The 17,293-nt window shown below is 49.1% G+C and overlaps 8 protein-coding genes across 8 annotated transcripts; 5 read left to right on the top strand and 3 right to left on the bottom strand.

The window, feature by feature from the left end:
* Window positions 1-674: 674 nt before the first annotated feature.
* BDV27DRAFT_152542 (NADH:flavin oxidoreductase/NADH oxidase family protein) lies at window positions 675-2,134 on the top strand (the record flags this gene model as incomplete). Its single annotated transcript, XM_032071578.1, has 3 exons — window positions 675-1,043; window positions 1,114-1,650; window positions 1,712-2,134. The coding sequence occupies 3 exons, from the start codon at window positions 675-677 to the stop codon at window positions 2,132-2,134; spliced, it is 1,329 nt and encodes a 442-aa protein (XP_031933215.1).
* On the bottom strand, window positions 1,943-4,743 carry BDV27DRAFT_120070 (DNA-binding domain-containing protein). Its single transcript, XM_032065017.1, has 5 exons — window positions 4,630-4,743; window positions 4,557-4,570; window positions 4,401-4,491; window positions 2,528-4,346; window positions 1,943-2,472 (listed from the first exon to the last, which is right to left on the bottom strand). Exons 3-4 carry the CDS (start codon window positions 4,487-4,489, stop codon window positions 2,639-2,641), a joined length of 1,797 nt encoding a protein of 598 aa, XP_031933214.1. The 5' UTR covers window positions 4,490-4,491; window positions 4,557-4,570; window positions 4,630-4,743; the 3' UTR covers window positions 1,943-2,472; window positions 2,528-2,638.
* A 1,753-nt stretch (window positions 4,744-6,496) lies between these two features.
* BDV27DRAFT_98199 (acyl-CoA dehydrogenase family protein) lies at window positions 6,497-8,480 on the top strand. The gene is made up of 4 exons (XM_032078122.1): window positions 6,497-7,304; window positions 7,370-7,595; window positions 7,646-8,014; window positions 8,067-8,480. Exons 1-4 carry the CDS (start codon window positions 6,698-6,700, stop codon window positions 8,401-8,403), a joined length of 1,539 nt encoding a protein of 512 aa, XP_031933213.1. The 5' UTR covers window positions 6,497-6,697; the 3' UTR covers window positions 8,404-8,480.
* Window positions 8,481-8,519: 39 nt separating this feature from the next.
* Window positions 8,520-9,471, bottom strand: BDV27DRAFT_120066 (sugar O-acetyltransferase). The gene is made up of 3 exons (XM_032065016.1): window positions 9,279-9,471; window positions 8,824-9,223; window positions 8,520-8,764 (listed from the first exon to the last, which is right to left on the bottom strand). Exons 1-3 carry the CDS (start codon window positions 9,437-9,439, stop codon window positions 8,669-8,671), a joined length of 657 nt encoding a protein of 218 aa, XP_031933212.1. The 5' UTR covers window positions 9,440-9,471; the 3' UTR covers window positions 8,520-8,668.
* Window positions 9,472-9,819: 348 nt separating this feature from the next.
* Window positions 9,820-11,255, top strand: BDV27DRAFT_98182 (uncharacterized protein). Its single transcript, XM_032078121.1, has 2 exons — window positions 9,820-10,389; window positions 10,439-11,255. The coding sequence occupies exons 1-2, from the start codon at window positions 9,992-9,994 to the stop codon at window positions 10,917-10,919; spliced, it is 879 nt and encodes a 292-aa protein (XP_031933211.1). The 5' UTR covers window positions 9,820-9,991; the 3' UTR covers window positions 10,920-11,255.
* On the bottom strand, window positions 11,064-13,083 carry BDV27DRAFT_98180 (uncharacterized protein). Its single transcript, XM_032078120.1, has 6 exons — window positions 12,996-13,083; window positions 12,564-12,938; window positions 12,202-12,509; window positions 12,001-12,134; window positions 11,314-11,950; window positions 11,064-11,255 (listed from the first exon to the last, which is right to left on the bottom strand). The coding sequence occupies exons 1-6, from the start codon at window positions 13,006-13,008 to the stop codon at window positions 11,208-11,210; spliced, it is 1,515 nt and encodes a 504-aa protein (XP_031933210.1). The 5' UTR covers window positions 13,009-13,083; the 3' UTR covers window positions 11,064-11,207.
* Window positions 13,084-13,706: 623 nt separating this feature from the next.
* On the top strand, window positions 13,707-15,082 carry BDV27DRAFT_98170 (proteasome inhibitor PI31 family protein). The gene is made up of 2 exons (XM_032078119.1): window positions 13,707-13,938; window positions 14,020-15,082. Exons 1-2 carry the CDS (start codon window positions 13,752-13,754, stop codon window positions 14,907-14,909), a joined length of 1,077 nt encoding a protein of 358 aa, XP_031933209.1. The 5' UTR covers window positions 13,707-13,751; the 3' UTR covers window positions 14,910-15,082.
* A 206-nt stretch (window positions 15,083-15,288) lies between these two features.
* Window positions 15,289-17,258, top strand: BDV27DRAFT_120061 (serine/threonine-protein phosphatase). The gene is made up of 6 exons (XM_032065015.1): window positions 15,289-15,716; window positions 15,784-15,825; window positions 15,907-16,012; window positions 16,072-16,605; window positions 16,663-16,735; window positions 16,802-17,258. The coding sequence occupies exons 1-6, from the start codon at window positions 15,555-15,557 to the stop codon at window positions 16,872-16,874; spliced, it is 990 nt and encodes a 329-aa protein (XP_031933208.1). The 5' UTR covers window positions 15,289-15,554; the 3' UTR covers window positions 16,875-17,258.
* Window positions 17,259-17,293: the final 35 nt, after the last annotated feature.

Below are 17,293 nucleotides of genomic sequence, written 5' to 3'. Positions count from 1 at the left end.
TTTTTTTTAGAGAACGTCCTAGGGTAGCGTTGCGTCCTTGTGTTTTTAATGCTTGGGCCGATCGATGCAGCTATGCTGTTACTTTGAACAGCATATACTGAAGACAATGTTGTGTATAGATAGGCTAGAACAAGAAAGCAATCCGGGACGTAGTACATACATGTTTTGTCATGATATTAGCCATTCCTGCAATTTCGACAGTTAGTAATACCGACCAGACGCAAGGATAAATTTTCAGAATTAAGCGGTTTATGACATGGGTAGATTCAGATTGATTGGCACACCGAGTTCGGGCTCAGTATTACACAGATCGAACTACTACTACTACTACTACTACTTTGTTTATAGGGTAGGGTATGAAAAGTATACATCGCGCCCTAGAAGTGGGTCCGGTCTAATTTCATCCGATCGCCCACTCGCCCGGGATTTGAAGTTTAATCTGGGTCAACTCCATGATTATTACTAACTCCTGGATGCTGTTGCAAATGGGAGGCGTCAATTGAATGCTGATGTAGATCCTCCTCCATCAGCTATACTATATAAACCCCAACATGATTGCAAAAATGTTTCTGTCTATCCTTCAAACATTACAATCAATTCCTTATTCGGACATATCTCTGATCAAAGACCAACACGTTATTTCCCGTATTTCTCAATTCACAACAACAATAACCATGTCCCGTGTTGGAGCTCCCGTTGATCTCGCACCCCTGGGAGAGCGACTTGAATTTCCCTTCTCCCGTCGATGGGCCACTAACCGATTCCTAAAGGCTGCCATGAGCGAACGTCTGTCTACTTGGTCAGAAGACGATCTGTCGGCTCGTGGAATCCCTTCAGATGAGCTGGTCAAGGCATACCATGTCTGGGGCAAGGGGGATATTGGCATGATCCTTACTGGAAATGTCATGATCGACCCCCAGCAATTGGAGACAGAGGGCAATCTCATCATTCCCGGCGATGCCCCGTTCACTGGCGAGCGTTTCGAACAGTTCAAAAAGCTCGCCGAAGGTTCCAAAGCCCATGGATCGCTTCTCGTCGCTCAGGTATTTCTCTAGCTTCTTCTCCTCCAGATTCCGTCCATGAAGTTCCACATTATACTAATCACATTTGAAGGTCTCCCACCCTGGGCGCCAGACACCCTACCATCTGCAGCCCAACCCAATCAGCGCCAGTGATATCCAACTAGAAGGCGAAATTCTAGGCAACCGCTACGGCAAGCCTCGTCCAGCGACCGAGAAAGATATTCAGGAAGTGATTGACGGGTTCGCCCACGCAGCTGAGTTCCTGGATAAGGCAGGCTTTGACGGCATCCAACTTCACGCTGCTCACGGCTACCTTCTCAGTCAATTTCTGTCGGAAACCACCAATTTCAGAACCGACCAATACGGGGGTAGCCTTGCTAATCGAATGCGCTTGATTCTCGAAATTCGTGATGCGGTCGCTAGGCGGGTGCGACCTAGCTTCATCGTGGGAATTAAGGTCAATAGTGTAGAATTCCAAGCCAAGGGCTTCCAACCTGAAGAGGCTCGAGAGCTTTGCGCCTCCCTAGAGGCTCACAAATTTGACTTCGTCGAGCTTTCAGGCGGAACTTATGAGAACTGGCAAATGAATAACGATACTAAGCGGGAGTCTACTAAGCGACGGGAAGCAGTATGTTTTCGCTCTCTTTCTCCCGCCGAATGAAACTCACATCTGCTAATAAACATTATAGTTTTTCCTGGACTTTGCCCAGCAGATCGTCTCCGGTCTTTCCAAGACGAAGTCTTATTTGACGGGTGGATTCCGATCTGCCGAAGGAATGGTCAAGGCCCTCCACACCATTGACGGGGTGGGGCTTGCTCGTCCTCTATGCCAGGAGCCATTTCTGTGTTCTCAGATTCTCGCTAGAAAGACGGCGGCTGCCCTCACACCAATCATTAATCAGTATGACTTTGGCTTGACGGCCGTGGCAGCATGCATCCAGATAAGACAGATGGGGAACAATCTCCTCCCAGTGAACCTCGCCGCGCAGGATGAAGTGGACATCCTTACCAAGGCTATTGGGGAATGGACACAAAGAAAGCAGAACGATCGTTCCCAGGAGGCTATTTATCCTCCCGTTTTGCCAGGATATTCGGTCGCGCTTTTAGCCTAGGACGGACAAGAACATAGGCATCAGGGATGTCATTCGCAATATTGTTTTCTGGTACTGAATCACTCTTTGGCACGTGGTATAGAATTTTGACCGCGAATCAATGTTAGAAGCAGATGATCGTTTTTGCGAGATGTAACAAATGGTTATTAAAGCAAGCTCCAAGAAGAACAATATAATTATTATTGGAATTATGCTTCCCGCATACTGAGTCCAGAAGAGATGTTTCATCAATATCAGAGGACACGTCAAACTGTCAGACACTAATTCCAGAAGCGAAGAACGACAGTTTCAAGACTGCACAAGTAATCTCATCGAATAATGCAATTTCCAATCATGGACTGATGATGATAAGTTAGTGAATCTAATAGAAAGCGAAGTTCTGTCCGCTCATACCCAGGATGTCTATCAATGTGTAGAGAAAACGTGTATTGGCCGATACCGATGTGACAAGAGTTTCTTTAGGTAGAGGCCGACTGAAAAATGAGTTTCTTTTTTTCAAAAACTCTACTCTCCAGGTCTCGCATTCTCGGGAAGTTGCCGCCGAAAGTTATCCATCCAATTGGGGTTATCGGCTATCGTTTGGTTCCAAGCATCCTCGCAGTCATATATAACCCGTCGGGCCTCCAATTGAAACATTTCGTCTGTGGGAGTTATCCCCTGTTGCATATGCACCCGAGCAAATTGAGCGAGGTGCCGAGCGAGAATGTCAGAGAATGTTCGCGGTGGTGAGCTCTCCCGAGGTTCGTCCTCAGCCGGTGAGCGGGTAGAGGCTCCAGCTACGGGCCCCAAAGCTTGACTGAGACTATTCGTATGGGATGTAATTTGCTCATAGTGATCTCGAGTACTGGCCGAGGAGGCCGAAAATGGCTGTTGCGATCGTGATTCATCTCCAATGAGGTATGGCGGTATACAGTTCTGGGCCAAAGCTGCAATTGATGGTGGAAATTCGTGCTCGCCTTGCCAGTCTCGCATTGCGAAGCCCTTTCGGAAGTGCCCTGCCAAATGGTCGACTCTTTCTTTCCAGCTATCCAATCGATGGTTACAGAAGCCGCAGCGGCAAGTGAAAGAGGACGTCTCTTGGCGCCATCTGTCGAGTGGGGGGATCTCTTTGAGTCGATGCAACGCGCGGAGATGCTGCACTAGATGATCCTTGCGGGCGAATACGCGTGACTCTCCAGCGCATGCATTATGGTTATGTTCATCAAGATGCTGCGGTGTCGGAGCTGGGAAACCACAGTAGGCGCATTGCGGCTCTCCCGCCGTGGACAGTCCCAACCCGTCTCTTGGGGCACAGGTCCAGGTCTCTAAATTGAGATGGAGAGACTTTTCATGGCGAGCCCAATCGTATTTACTCCTGAAAGAGTCGCAGCAAAAGGTACAGGCAAAAATACGAGGTTTTTCACCAAACGGCCTCTTAATACGACCCCTCCGCCGACCCCGCGCTTGCGCCATTGGACCTCGATTGACGGAGTTTGTAGATTGTTCCAACCGACCGGATTCGTGTGAGGTCCCCGAAGATAGGCTGCTAGTGTTGGAACTGGCAATAGAGCGTGACTTTCGGGCACGACCGACGGAAGCACTTTCATACGCCGGGTTATCTGAATGCGAGAGCTGACCATTTGGATCCTTCAGCGCGCGTACTATGGCGGCAATAGGAGCCGCTTCCTGATCGGGTGGGCTATAGCGCCATCTTTGTAAGGGATCAGGGGATGGCTCTGAGGCAGGAATTTGAATCGGCCTGGTTTCTCGTCCTTCCCTCTGGAAACGATAGCGACTTCTCCGGCGTGGAAGCGACGTTTGTTGAGGCAGACTCAAGCTCTGATGCACGGTATGGAAGAGTGGGTTCGCATGGAACTGACTATCACCTACGGTAGGAATATTTAGATCTGTGTCGATGTTGTTATATGATGAATCGCCGAACTCATGTCCTGGTGCATGGCTAGCCGTGATACCTTGCTGATGATCGCGACTCTTATTGTCCGTAATTAACACCTCTGCGCTGTTGCTCTGGTTGTAAATTGAAGTGCCTTGCCAAGCAGCTGACTGTTGACTAGTTAGAGGCAATGCATCCACATTGCCACCGAGGGATTGCTGAACGGTCGCATTCTGCCCAAACCAGGAACCGGAAGACTGCGAAATAGAATCCTCGCCGAGGTTGCTTGCTGACACATCATTCTGTGAATTAATTGAGAAAGGAGATCTTGCAGGCTGACTTTTGATTTTCGAGTGAGTTCAGGCCGAAAAGTGGGATGAAAGGCAGACCAACCGCGGAGACTCATCCATGCGCCGTTCGTCAACTATTTTGGCCACATACGAGCGGAAAGGACGAGGAAACGGATCTTCGATCCCATTCATACCTGGGGATCATTAAGGTCCTAAGTTCGTTGCGATGTTCGCGTCTGGGTCGTGTTTCGCGACTTACGTGATCACAGCATTCTAGGGAAAGGTTAGATGTACTAAAGTCAAGGTCACTGCAATGATCATAGCGAACCCACTCTGTACTAGCGCCACCACGGGACACTTGCAAGCTAAGCTCCAGAGTACGTACTCGTAGTAGGGCGTTGAGATTGGACGGGGGGAGTTAAATACCTAGGGCGCGAACGTAGGGCGTACCCGCCAAGTGGCGCCGTATCAAATCCCGACATCGTTCTGTCATCATGTATTGTATTAATACAACTGATCTATACTTCCAAACGGTTGCGACATGCTGGATATGGTATCACTGCGCAGCCTGCTAGTCCGAGACTAGTGCTGAATGGAAACGCAGTCCTGTATCGCACTGGAATACACGAACAACCAAGATCACGTCCAAGTTTACCTCTTCCAGAAGCTTCGCGACAAGGTCTGTGTTGTTAATCATGCCCACAGAAACCAACCAGCAATCTATCTCCGGATGCGCGCTTTACAGCAGCAGCGAAGGGCGCCTGGAACGCCGGTCTGCCCTTGATCTTTGCGCGTGGAGTACACGGTCGCTGCTAGACAGTATTCTGTGAACACGACTGTCCTGAGGTCGGTGGCTCAAATGCGAAAGAAATTGGGCACGTTAGAACCGACGACATCGCGTGTAAGCTATGCGACCTCCAGAAAAGGGCGACTGGGATTCATAAAGCTGCCGCCATATTCATCCGTGAGGGTATTCGAAGAAGAACTGAGGAACGACGGGAGCAGGTATCCGTGGGAAGCGTAAAATTCAATGAGATCGACAGTGACCATAAGCGCCCCATAAACAGACGCTGAGGCACGAGATGCCCCTCTGCGAACAGGCGATAGTGGGTGGCAGAGGAACAGTTCATATCACAACTAAAACTAGGCAAATCTTTAGAATGATATAAGCTTTATTTACTATAGATATAAGAATCTTGATCTAGTTTAGCTTAATTCATGTCAAATATATCAGCAGTCACGAATGGACTTTTATTTAAAAAAAAAAAAAATAAATAAATAAATAATAGGATATGATAAGATAAAGCACAGTTAGATTGGATTCTAAGAATTCTTAATACGATCCAACGCAACAGGAAGAAATGTGACATCACCCGTGACATCAAAATACGATCGTCTACTACCACCCTCACCAACTTCACCCGGACTGGAAAATGACCTTTCAGATAAGTAAAAATACGAGATGGCGTCCGTGCCAACCATCCAGGGCCTTGTCAATGAAATTAAGAAGTATTATATAGCCAATCGAGCAACCTCGCATATCAAAAACCTCTAGACCGTGCGTTGGCAGGCCAGTTGCGGGTGGAACGTCAGCATTGCTACGTTGTATTCTTTGAAAGCTAGCTCATTCAAACTTTTCTTTCTTTCTTTCTTTCTTTCTTTCTTTCTTTTTTTCTTTCTTTTTTTCGTTGTTAACAACACGCATTACTTCTTCTAATACGGGGTCGATATATTCAATGTTGAGACGAAGACAGGTGACTGCGAATTCAGCGCATGATAGTCTCGACCCTAGACAAGATTGGATATGGAGACGTGGCATGATGGGGGTTGATCTGAGATCGCTGTCCGGAGTACTGAATGAATACTTACTGTTAGCTCCAAGTGGAGCTTAAGATTAGTGATCAGTTTGCCCCTTGGAATTTAACCTGAAGAGGAGCATCTTCTGCGGGTTTAGCCGAGGTAGGCCCATTTCTTCACAAGACAAATGGTTCTGGACCACGCGAACAGGATATACGAGGGATGTGAAAGACTCTTGCACAACACACACCGGACATCGCCCATCAGGTACATATAGGACAAGGATAAGGACAAATCAGAATCGAGATATTCTAATCGTCGGTTGTAGATCTCGCTTGAAAGGTGGTTTTAATATTCAATCGTGTCGCATGCACTCGGCGTCCGATCGGTAAATCGGCTTACCGCAAGGGGCAGAAGCCTCGGTATAATCGTCTCCCCGTAATGAAGGTCCCATGATTGGCGCACATTATCTTCACTCTATAAAACTATTATAGAATGGCATATCTTTCCCCGCAAAAATAATTTTAGTCCTCCCCCTCCCCCCCAGAAATAACTTCCTTTCATCGTGGTGGGTGAGAAAAGAAAATCAGAATCAGAATCACCATGTCGAAAACATTCTCCCGCGCCGAGGTCGCCAAACACAACACCGAAGACTCTGTCTGGTGCATCATCGACCACCGAGTCTATGACCTCACAGATTTCCTCGACGCCCACCCCGGCGGTAGCGTTGTCCTCAACCAAGTCGCCGGTCAAGATGCGACCGCCGAATTCTACAACCTCCACCGTCAAGAAGTCCTCGAGAAATACCGTGATGACCTCTGCATCGGAACCGTAGAGGGCGAAACCCCCGACATTGCGCCCCGCGAACCCGGTAGTCTCAGCGAAGTCCCCTATGCCGAGCCCCTCTGGTTGCGTCCCGATTTCAAGAACCCTTACTACAAGGAGAGCCATCGGCGGTTGCAGCGCGCTATCCGCGAGTTCACCGATCGTTATATCTACCCCGAGGCGCAGGAGAAGGAGAAGGATGGCACATATATCAGTCAGGAGTTGATCGATCGCATGGCGGAGGCTGGCATTTTGGCCATGCGTTTGGGTCCCGGAAAACATTTGCATGGTCGCAAATTGCTGGGTGGTGCTGTTGATGGAAAGGAGTTCGACTATCTGCATGATTTGATTGTTTCGCAGGAACTGAGTCGCGCAAATGCCAGAGGTAGGTTTGATCTTTGGCGATCACTATCGTGGAGAGGTGTTGCTTAATATACTAACGGTTGGCAGGCTTCTCGGACGGAAACATGGCTGGTATGGCTATTAGTTTGACTGCCGTTCAGCAGTGGCTGCGCAATGTCCCTCTTCGCGACCAGATCACCGACGAGGTTCTGTCGGGCAGAAAGAAGATGTGTCTTGCCATCACTGAAGCTTTCGCCGGTAGTGACGTGGCTGGCCTGCGCACCACGGCGACAAAGACTCCCGATGGCAAGCACTACATCATCAACGGCACCAAGTACGATCCCTGCTATTTACAGAGCCACAACATTGCTAACAATTCTGTAGGAAGTGGATCACCAACGGCATGTTCGCCGACTACTTCGTTGTGGGCTGCAGGACCGAGAAGGGCTTCTCGGTGATTTTGGTCCCCCGCGGTGAGGGCGTCGAGACTAAGCTGATCAAGACCTCCTACTCGACCGCCGCCGGTACGGCATACATTCAGTTCGAGAACGTCAAAGTTCCTGTCGAGAACCTGCTGGGCGAGGAACACAAGGGCTTCATTGTCATCATGAGCAACTTCAACCACGAGCGTTTCATGATGGCCTGCGGTACGATCCGCATGGCCATGACCGTGGTCGAGGAGTGCATGAAATGGTGCAACCAGCGTATTGTCTTTGGCAAGAAGCTGATTGAACAGCCTGTTATGCGACAAAAGTAATTACTATTCCCATTTTTCAAAAAGAATGGAAATGCTAACTTTAAACAGACTCGCCCGAATGATCTCTCTCTGCGAATCCAACCAAGCTTGGCTGGAATCCATCGCCTACCAGATGTGCAACATGACCTACAAGGAACAAGCGACGCATCTGGGTGGCCCCATCGGTCTGCTCAAATCACACGCAACCCGCGCCGCGCAGGAGATTGCTGAGCAAGCGACGAACATCTTTGGTGGTCGTGGTCTGACCCAGACCGGTATGGGTAAGGTCATCGAAATGTTCCATCGCACGTACAAGTTTGACGCGATCCTGGGTGGAACTGAGGAGATTCTGGCCGATTTGGGCGTGCGGCAGGCTATGAAGAAATTCCCCAAGGCGATGTTGTAAAATATGTACTTCAGGATTTAGATACCATAAACTTTTGTTATGTTGTTCGATCTGGGCTTTCTAGGGCTGCATTTTCCTATTTCATGCCTACACGAGACACGTAGAATGTCACCGGTTGGCATTCCCTTGGTCATAATGGTAGCCGAGAAACACGCCAGTACATTGCAAACAATGTTTCTATCTGTATCGCAATACCCATAGTTCTACTCGATGTATATGATGTAAGTCATAAACCCATTTCCTGCTTAGAATCCCCTCTTTCCAATCATTGGTTCGACTGTTGCTCCGGATCCATACTCGTCTCAATTTTCTTGATCACCCTTGCCGGATTCCCAGCAGCGAAGTGAAAAGCTGGCACATCCTAGCGAGAAAGTTAGCAACCTACCATAACGATGGCGAAAAAGAAAGAGAAAAGCATACCCTGGTAACAACACTCCCAGCACCAACGGTACTCCCCCGTCCGATTCTAACACCCCCCAAAATAATCACACTGCCGCCAATCCAAACATCATCCTCAATATGCACCTCCTTACCCGCCTCCGGGCCCTCGAGTCCGCGTCGCACAGCAGGATCTATCGGATGCGTGGCACCATAGATACTTACATTCGGGCCGAAGAGCACGCGTTCCCCGATTGTCACAAGACAGGTATCCAGGACGATCAGGTTGAAGTTGAGGAATGTCCCCTTTCCAACTTTGAAATTGAGACCGTGGTCGACGGAGATGGGGGGATCGACCACGGGGTCTGTGTCTTTGAATTGGTCTTCGTCTTCTTTGGCATCCGCCAGAGGTGGTGGGAGAGAACGGGTATCTCCAATTATACTAGATAGTCATTAGTAGTTATTGCTAGTGGGGATGGGAGATTAAACAAACATACTCTCTCCATAATTCCACCCTGCGCCGTCTAGATACTTGTCCAGCTTCGTTGAATCGTTGACATGCTAATTTGCATCGCTCGCGGTTGGCCTGTAGATCCTCGTCCCAGGCCCAGTATAGCTCGCCATTGAGCATCTTCTGCCATTCTTTAGAGGTGGCCATTGTGACGGTGTGTAATTCCGAGTATAGATTCGTTAGTGATGAGAATTGGAATCTGTCTAACGTATGTACAAGGAAATCCTTGTTTTTATACTACTATGCAAAATCTACTCCAAGTCCTGCCCCGCCCCCGCCACCTTGAATCCAAAAACGTTCGGGGGCTTTCGGGGTTGGAAGAATTGCTCGAATTGGCAGTGGATGCAGGTTGAAGCTGTTACTCTATTAGGAAGGTAAGGCCGTCGGTTGGAGTTTAGCGTTGTAGTCCATCTAACCTGGAATGAACTAGTCTGTAGCCCTGCAACTCTTGGCGCTCTTGGCGTTGGCTGATTTATCTACTGAAATGAGTATCTTGCAAATGTGGCGGTGACCCTCATATGGCCTTCGTTCTCACGAGTTCATCGTATTTTCTATAATGGGGCTTCCTGTTGCTAGAGACTCCGCTGGCTTACATGATGGCTCACCAGGAAACCAAGGTATATAAAGCAGGGGGGCGTCTGGTCTACCTTTGACCTAAACGTATACCTTGAACCAACCACCCGACGATTGCATATAACCATGTGTGTGCCATCGCTGACAGTATCATCAAATTCCTTTCCATGCACCACAGCACTGGTCAATGTCTCCAGACCACCACATGATACCTTTGAGAGTCATGCTCGTTACACCCCACCCCGGGACTTCACACGAGCACTATACATTCCTCGTCACGACTCAATGACTTGCCATCTCCCTCTGTATAATATTGCCGAGAGGTATCGGGATTTCATTGAAGATACGGTTTTCGGTAGCTATCTGCACTCGGTCAAATTGAGTTATATGGATAAGCCAAGGGGTAACGACATGAATGCGAGGGTGGAATATTTGGTCGACGCCAGCAAAAACGAAGAAGATGTTGTAGAGCTGCAAGTTCGGCGCAGAAGCTTAAACCAGAACGATGACATCAAAGCCAATGCGTGGGTGCTGTCTAGGGATTTCAGAGAATGCCAACGCTAACCCTGCTAGTCTAGTTACCTCGTCTGGTAGCCCCGAATTCTTCCTTGTGGCCGATCAGCGCGAATGCGCCAGTGGTCCGATGACGATATCTTTTCCCATCGAACCAAGTGTGAGAGGAGAATACAGGGTTCCGCACCCTTATTTCACTTGGCGTCTCCCAGATCACAAAGAAAATCCTGGGAAACTAGTTCAATGGCAAGTCCATCCAGGACCAAACAGCCTGTTCCGCTACACATTGGTCAATCTGGAAGAACCTGAGATACTCGCAATTTATATTCATGTTGGCATTGTCGTGTGGCTACCTACGGACTTCAGCGAAGGTGTGCTCTTGCTCCCTGAAAGCGGTGGGCAAGAGCAGGAAGCCGTTGTGATAGCGAGCTTATTGACGATGTTGCACCGATTACGTGAAGAGAAATCGATGCGCCCCAGCAGGGACAGTTCAACTTCAAAATTAGCGAGGAGGTTTGTTTCCAAACTGCGCCTGCGTTAACCACAAGGCTGAGGGTATGAAAGCCTCAACACCCGACTGGGACTATACGAGAGATAAACGTGTTAGCCATGGGTATACGGCCTCAGTCAACAGCTTCTAGGCTTTATATTCATGTTCCTTCTTCTTTGTTCTTGGTATTTCTCCTTTCTCTTTTCTATTGTTTTTTGTTCTCTTTCCTTGTATACTATGATGAGACGCGCATGACCTCCAAAAGAATTCCAATGTCTTCTCACTTCGGGAAGCTCTTAATAGCAATTTGCCTAGGTCATATAACAATTAATTTATGTTTTAAATAATAAGATAGTCATGTTGTCGTGTAATTCCAGGACAGTGAGTCTTAGCAACGTTAGTTGGGTCTCGAGGAAGTGAATATTTTCAGTAGACAACAACTTACAAAGCTTGTCCAGGAGATGTTTCTATCTTCGTCAGTTGCTTGAGCAGCACGAGCAGCCCATACCTTCTCTAAAATGTCTCGAGGCACTGGGTTGCGGATCTCAGATCTCCTTTCAATCTCTTTGAGTCGGGATAGAATGTAATACTGTGAATGTGGTGCAAGAGCGTCTGCCCCCGCCATGAAAAGAGGTAAAATGAGTAGTTCGATCAATGGACAGTCCGAAGATATGGTGGCGGTAGCATCTAAGATCCGGGCCACACAGTCTTGTATCTCCGGGCTTTTCGCCGGACGGGAATCGTCAAGTAAACGAAGGATGCGTAGTATGCATGCGAACCGGAAAATCTCCGCTACTGCCAGCCAACGAGGGTCAGTGCTGGGATATATCTTCTCGTTGCTATCCCATGAGTAGAGCTTGTGTTTGGCCACGAGCATGGCTATCTGATATTCATCCCATGTGAGCCACCCCAGTGTGTGCTCTTTGGACTTTTCCAGAATACCACCAATAATCAGAAACACTTCCCGAGGACATCCGTTTACCATCTCGAACGTGTTTTCACTCGCACATGCAACCAGTTCTCGGATATCTTGAGAGAAGCAGAGTCGTTCTGGCCCTGCAAAAGCGCGGATAACATCGAGCCTTCAAAGTATTAGCACGTATCGAAACAGTAGGCTGTCCAGATACCCTACCAGGCAAGGTTGCCGAGAAAGAATACAGCCCGCCGACGGTGGCCACTTAGTCCCTCGGAAATCAATAATCGCTTGCAGACAGACATAGCTCCCGTTATATGAATTCCATGAGTCGAAATTCCAGACTCGGCTATCTTATTCGACGGTCAGGTCCTCATAATAGAAGGGTGATGCTTTCTGCTCTCAACCACACATACTTACATCATGAAGTAATAGAATCTGAATGATGGCAAGAACGGCATCTTGCTCGTCTTCCAGTAAAGTTGATGCTTGACTCCTGCGGATCTCTTCACTGAGGGCCCGTATAGCTTTCATGCGATATTCCACTGCAGTGGCTTCGTGCATAGTTTGATTCCCCGTCAACTGCCCGAGATGCGAAGCGGAAAAGCCAAGTACAGCGTATAGTAAGCCAATTTGCTTTCGGGCTAACGGAAGAATATATAATCGGTACGGGTTATCGCTCTCATTACCAATCTCAGAGATCTGATGCGGACATATAAACTCGTCATCTAGAAGGTCATTATCATGTTTGTTAAGGATGCATGGACAACGACTACACTTACAATGAGTGAGAAGTGTCTCGGTTTCAGGCAGTCTAAGTATCTCTGCGATTTCGTTGGATATCTCTTGTGTATCCGCATTGAGTTTGTCCGAGCGTGGCGGCGGGTAGGCTTCCTCCGGGGGTGTCGGAGCCGCATTCGTAGTTTGCTGCTGATGGACACCTTGCTCCATGTTTGCTCTATCCGCCGCATTTCGAGGTCTTTGGGTGCTCACCGGTATCCGGGCTCCTTTCCATTTTCCTCGACTAGCAATGCCACAAAATCTGAACTGCTCCGGATACCCTCCACATACTAGACCTTTCGATATGCAGCGCTGACAATTGGGACGCGCACGATCGCACTTTCGGCACTTCTCCCTGCATGTCAGGCATGCAGGCCCTACGTTGTAGTATTATGTCAGGCTGATCCTTTCGACAGAGAATCACTGTTACGTACCGGTCCGGGGCATTTCTACCAATCTACCAGGATAGGCGATTGGATGACATCACTCAGAGCATACTTCGCCAAGTGGAGTTCGTGAAATAAGTTGGGACACAGTTTCGACGGATCGTATCGTGCAAAGTCTGTTACCAGATGAGTTCATGATAGGCTGAGATCACATGCTGGCCTTTTTGCCCCTTCCGGTATTTTGTGGGTCTGCCAATCAATTGACTCTTCTGGGCATCTGATATTAGTTGTAGTCAAGGTGGTAGTTCCTCGATTGGCATGTTCCACCGGAGCTAGGTAAGCTTATGCACAGCTTGTATTGAGCATCTTTGCGATATGCTAGCGAAATAACTTCATGTTATCGCTCCATGGTGGCTCACTGTTTCGGTTCCAAGCAGACCACTCGTGTTCCACCTGTGGTAAGATGAATGGATCATGAAACCGCCAGCATAGAGAAAGAACACAGTTCAGCAGTCTGTTCTACCATTTATATCAGGAATTAGAGCTCTAGCAATCCGTACCAAATCAGATCTTGGTAAAGGGTATATGTATGGTCTGGATCGGGGAACAAATACCAAAGTACCTCTTGTGGCCCGCCGTGACAGATCGACCTTACTTCCTTCGGCTTAGCGCGGGCGCATACGTTCTGCCTATCAACACGTGAGTTTCCCGATAAGCCAAGGGCGCTTCAGCCTTCCCACATCATCATTGCCTCATATACCTACCTACCTGCTCCCACATTCTTTGAACCAACGAATACTCAATATGGCCGGAAATATCGATGTCCTACGGGCCGAGAATGTTGTGGATATTGCCCAGAAGGCTCTACAGGGAGACGGAAGTATCGAGTACAGTCTCAAGACTCCTTACGAAGCGGTTGCTCTCATCGGCCATGCATGTATGCTGGCTGTGAACTTTCGCCTTGTGGGCCTTGGTGAAGAACACACGATAGGTTTGTGTTTTTAGTTTATTCATGCGCTGTTAATTTCTTCGATTTCTCTGCTCCTTGCTAATATTTGGGAACCACCAGAAGGTTCGTCGGAGAGCCCATCTCTTCCGCCAGGATGGAATGCGAACGATACATTCTCCTTCCGTTACGCTCATTCGCAGTCTTCGATGCAGTATCTGCTCAAAGTCAGCCGGATAGGAAATAACGCCCTTGTTTTCGCCCTAGCACTAGGTGATGACAAAACCACTTCCTTTGACATTCCAGTCAAAGATTTTATTTCTGCGTCCTCTTTGCCTGTTTCATCATCAACCGAGTCAAACGCCACCGTCAGGGAAGTGTTCATATCTACACCGCGCTTGACCGATTTGATTGGGCTATTCAAGATAAATGTGATCCAAAAGCTCGCTCCAGGAATATACAAGGAGGGATATGAGGCCACGAGTCAGTCCGTACGGGAACAGCCACAAGAGAGACCCCCACGGCGCGACCCATTGCGAGATGATCAACTCCCCCAGCCCGCGCGCCCGTATCCATTTGACGATCCCCTGGCGACAGGGCCTCGGCGACCGGCCCCTCCTGGAGACTTTGCACCACCTGGATTCGAGGATGAGTACGAAATCCAGAGACCGCCTCGCGGATATCCTCTCGGTATGGGAGGCAGAAACCCACTCAATATCGGAGATCGAGATTTGTATCCTCCTGGACTAGGCCCTCATGACCCTCTCAGAGGAGGCATTGGACCAGGACTTGGCGGAGGCGGAGGCGGAGGTATGCACCCAACTTTTGATGATCCTCTGTTTGGCGGTCCGCAGGGGGGAGGATATGATCCGCAGGCGCCACCTGGCGCCCGATATGATCCTGTCGGGCCAGGATTTGGAGCGCCTTTCGGGCGAGGACGCGGTCCTCCCGGAGGACGTGGCGCCGGCGGGAGCGGAGGATTTGGTGGGTTTGGGTTTGGCGGTGACATCATCTAAGCGCGCGGTTAAGCTCCGTGTAGCTGTCGGTCTAACTTAGTCGGGCAGAAACAGATTCTACGACATGATGACAGATTGGGAGACATAGTTGCCTCCGGTAATGACTTTGTAACGAAGGCTTATGTATTTTAATGGTACAGATAATTGAACACTATCTCAGTCCCACGGTTGTGCAAAATCTGTGGCCACTTCGTAATTCTGAGCAAGTAGAGGTAGAGATTTCCAGGTGTGGCGGGGTTGGCGATGCTTTGGAGATCCCGGGGGAGGTGTGGCTGGTGGCTTGCGGCCTGAGTGCAGTGTGGCGCACGGACCAACCAGAGCGCAGAGAGGCAGCGACCAAACCTGCACGGCCAGCACCAAACCTCAGTCCAAACCTCCCTTCCACTCTTCCTCCTTCCCCTCCAACCCCCATTATCAACTTCATCCCCATCTACACAACCACCGCCGTCGCAATCGGTGTTTGTCCTATTAGAATATATTCTCATTTTCCAATTCTGTTGTTCCTTTAATTTCTTGTATTTTCCTCTAACACGTCACCCTCACCGCCAGCCTCACGAGACCCTCCCACTCTCAGTGTTCCGCCCCTCCTCACCCACAAACATCCGAGCGTCCTACCCCTTAACGCGTTGTCTGGCATCACTCTAAATGGACAACAATATGGAAATCGATACCGCACGGTCTCCCGAGCCCCACCGCCTGTCGCCGACGTCTGACCCTGGGTCGATACCGACACTGGACGGATGGATTGAAAATTTGATGAGCTGCAAGCAACTAGCGGAGGAGGATGTGCGGAGGCTGTGTGATCGGGTGTGTTGCTATCCAGGGTTTACAGACTTTGGTGCGGGTTGTGGGAGTGACTAATTTTGGGATACAGGCAAGAGAGGTGTTGCAGGAAGAATCCAATGTGCAGCCAGTTGTATGTGCTATTGTGTTGACTGCCTCCCTTTATCGCGAGCTGAGCAACGCGACCGGTCGGATGTTGACTTAGCCATTACAGAAATGCCCAGTAACTGTGTGTGGTGATATACACGGCCAGTTTCATGACCTAATGGAACTGTTCCGCATCGGAGGCCCGAATCCAGACACAAACTATTTGTTTATGGGTACGTTCCCGTGTCGGTGTCTTTGGTTGGGTCCCTCTAACGATCCTTGCCTTTACTAGGTGACTATGTCGACCGTGGTTATTACTCCGTAGAGACCGTCACCCTCCTTGTTTGCCTTAAAATCCGTTACCCCCAGCGTATCACCATCCTCCGTGGAAACCACGAGTCCCGCCAGATTACTCAAGTTTATGGATTTTACGACGAGTGCTTGCGTAAATATGGCAATGCCAATGTCTGGAAATACTTCACTGATCTTTTCGATTACTTACCCCTCACCGCACTCATCGAAAACCAGATCTTCTGCCTCCACGGCGGCCTGAGTCCGTCTATCGACACGCTTGACAACATTCGGTCCCTGGATCGGATCCAGGAGGTCCCCCACGAGGGACCGATGTGCGACCTGCTGTGGAGTGACCCAGACGACCGATGTGGTTGGGGAATCTCGCCCCGTGGTGCTGGATACACCTTCGGGCAGGATATCTCGGAAGCATTTAATCATAACAACGGCTTGACTCTGGTTGCACGAGCACATCAGCTTGTAATGGAGGGATATAATTGGTCGCAGGATCGGAACGTAGTCACAATTTTCTCAGGTAGGTGCTCCGGTCATGATGCTTCGCCCCCGGGGCCATAGCTAATATGCGTTCCAGCGCCGAATTATTGCTACCGCTGCGGTAACCAAGCCGCGATTATGGAGATTGATGAGCATTTGAAGTATACATTGTATGTGGCTCTTTCATCTTCTTGAGAGGGGGAGTTTTCTGTTACTGACCGTTGATTGTTCCACAGCCTACAATTCGATCCTTGCCCCCGTGCAGGCGAGCCAATGGTCTCGAGGCGGACCCCCGACTATTTCCTGTGATTGAAAGTGATAGACTTCTCACCTCTGGCAAGATGAGGTTCTCCGACCCTTCGAGAGGGCTCCTGGGATTTGGAACTGCAGACGCGTCGGTCTGCCTAGATAATTGTATGTCTGTTTTCTGGGCCGTGTTGATACCATTCATGAAAATAAAAAGACATTCGCAAGAGTTTTGATTTTATCCTGCGTTTTGCGGTGGCTCTCTGTCTAATCAGAGTAATGGGGTTTTTCCGGGCAACTTTCTTGGATACAGGTGGTTATGGTTTGATGCTAGAACTTTTACCAGATACGCCCGCATTATGAACGGGGGGAGTGGGTATATTTGTTGATTACATTTGTCCTCTAGAAATAACGCGAATGGTGGACAACAATGAATTCCATGGCGAAGGCTCAATATCACAATCGTAGAGTATATAACACAT

The sequence above is a fragment of the Aspergillus caelatus genome, assembly GCF_009193585.1.
Source record: "Aspergillus caelatus strain CBS 763.97 unplaced genomic scaffold BDV27scaffold_6, whole genome shotgun sequence".
NCBI classification, from domain to species: Eukaryota; Fungi; Ascomycota; class Eurotiomycetes; order Eurotiales; family Aspergillaceae; genus Aspergillus; species Aspergillus caelatus.
Note: the sequence above shows the minus strand (reverse complement) of the source record. Positions and strands in the feature narration are given on the sequence as shown.

What these genes read in the sequence shown, in the direction of transcription:
- BDV27DRAFT_120070 (XM_032065017.1), bottom strand. Translation starts at nt 4,489, where the DNA reads ATGAATGGGATCGAAGATCCGTTTCCTCGTCCTTTCCGCTCGTATGTG. An exon ending in CGCATGGATGAGTCTCCGCG is followed by an intron (nt 4,347 to 4,400) that starts GTTGGTCTGCCT and finishes GAAAATCAAAAG; the next exon opens with TCAGCCTGCAAGATCTCCTT.
- BDV27DRAFT_98199 (XM_032078122.1), top strand. Translation starts at nt 6,698, where the DNA reads ATGTCGAAAACATTCTCCCGCGCCGAGGTCGCCAAACACAACACCGAA. An exon ending in GAGTCGCGCAAATGCCAGAG is followed by an intron (nt 7,305 to 7,369) that starts GTAGGTTTGATC and finishes AACGGTTGGCAG; the next exon opens with GCTTCTCGGACGGAAACATG. An exon ending in TACATCATCAACGGCACCAA is followed by an intron (nt 7,596 to 7,645) that starts GTACGATCCCTG and finishes ACAATTCTGTAG; the next exon opens with GAAGTGGATCACCAACGGCA.
- BDV27DRAFT_120066 (XM_032065016.1), bottom strand. Translation starts at nt 9,439, where the DNA reads ATGGCCACCTCTAAAGAATGGCAGAAGATGCTCAATGGCGAGCTATAC. An exon ending in AGGGTGGAATTATGGAGAGA is followed by an intron (nt 9,224 to 9,278) that starts GTATGTTTGTTT and finishes ATGACTATCTAG; the next exon opens with TATAATTGGAGATACCCGTT. An exon ending in CTGGGAGTGTTGTTACCAGG is followed by an intron (nt 8,765 to 8,823) that starts GTATGCTTTTCT and finishes CTTTCTCGCTAG; the next exon opens with GATGTGCCAGCTTTTCACTT.
- BDV27DRAFT_98182 (XM_032078121.1), top strand. Translation starts at nt 9,992, where the DNA reads ATGTGTGTGCCATCGCTGACAGTATCATCAAATTCCTTTCCATGCACC. An exon ending in GATGACATCAAAGCCAATGC is followed by an intron (nt 10,390 to 10,438) that starts GTGGGTGCTGTC and finishes TAACCCTGCTAG; the next exon opens with TCTAGTTACCTCGTCTGGTA.
- BDV27DRAFT_98180 (XM_032078120.1), bottom strand. An exon ending in TTTCTCGGCAACCTTGCCTG is followed by an intron (nt 11,951 to 12,000) that starts GTAGGGTATCTG and finishes AATACTTTGAAG; the next exon opens with GCTCGATGTTATCCGCGCTT. An exon ending in ACATCTCCTGGACAAGCTTT is followed by an intron (nt 11,256 to 11,313) that starts GTAAGTTGTTGT and finishes AACGTTGCTAAG; the next exon opens with ACTCACTGTCCTGGAATTAC.
- BDV27DRAFT_98170 (XM_032078119.1), top strand. Translation starts at nt 13,752, where the DNA reads ATGGCCGGAAATATCGATGTCCTACGGGCCGAGAATGTTGTGGATATT. An exon ending in TGGTGAAGAACACACGATAG is followed by an intron (nt 13,939 to 14,019) that starts GTTTGTGTTTTT and finishes AACCACCAGAAG; the next exon opens with GTTCGTCGGAGAGCCCATCT.
- BDV27DRAFT_120061 (XM_032065015.1), top strand. Translation starts at nt 15,555, where the DNA reads ATGGACAACAATATGGAAATCGATACCGCACGGTCTCCCGAGCCCCAC. An exon ending in CACAAACTATTTGTTTATGG is followed by an intron (nt 16,013 to 16,071) that starts GTACGTTCCCGT and finishes TGCCTTTACTAG; the next exon opens with GTGACTATGTCGACCGTGGT. An exon ending in CGTAGTCACAATTTTCTCAG is followed by an intron (nt 16,606 to 16,662) that starts GTAGGTGCTCCG and finishes TATGCGTTCCAG; the next exon opens with CGCCGAATTATTGCTACCGC.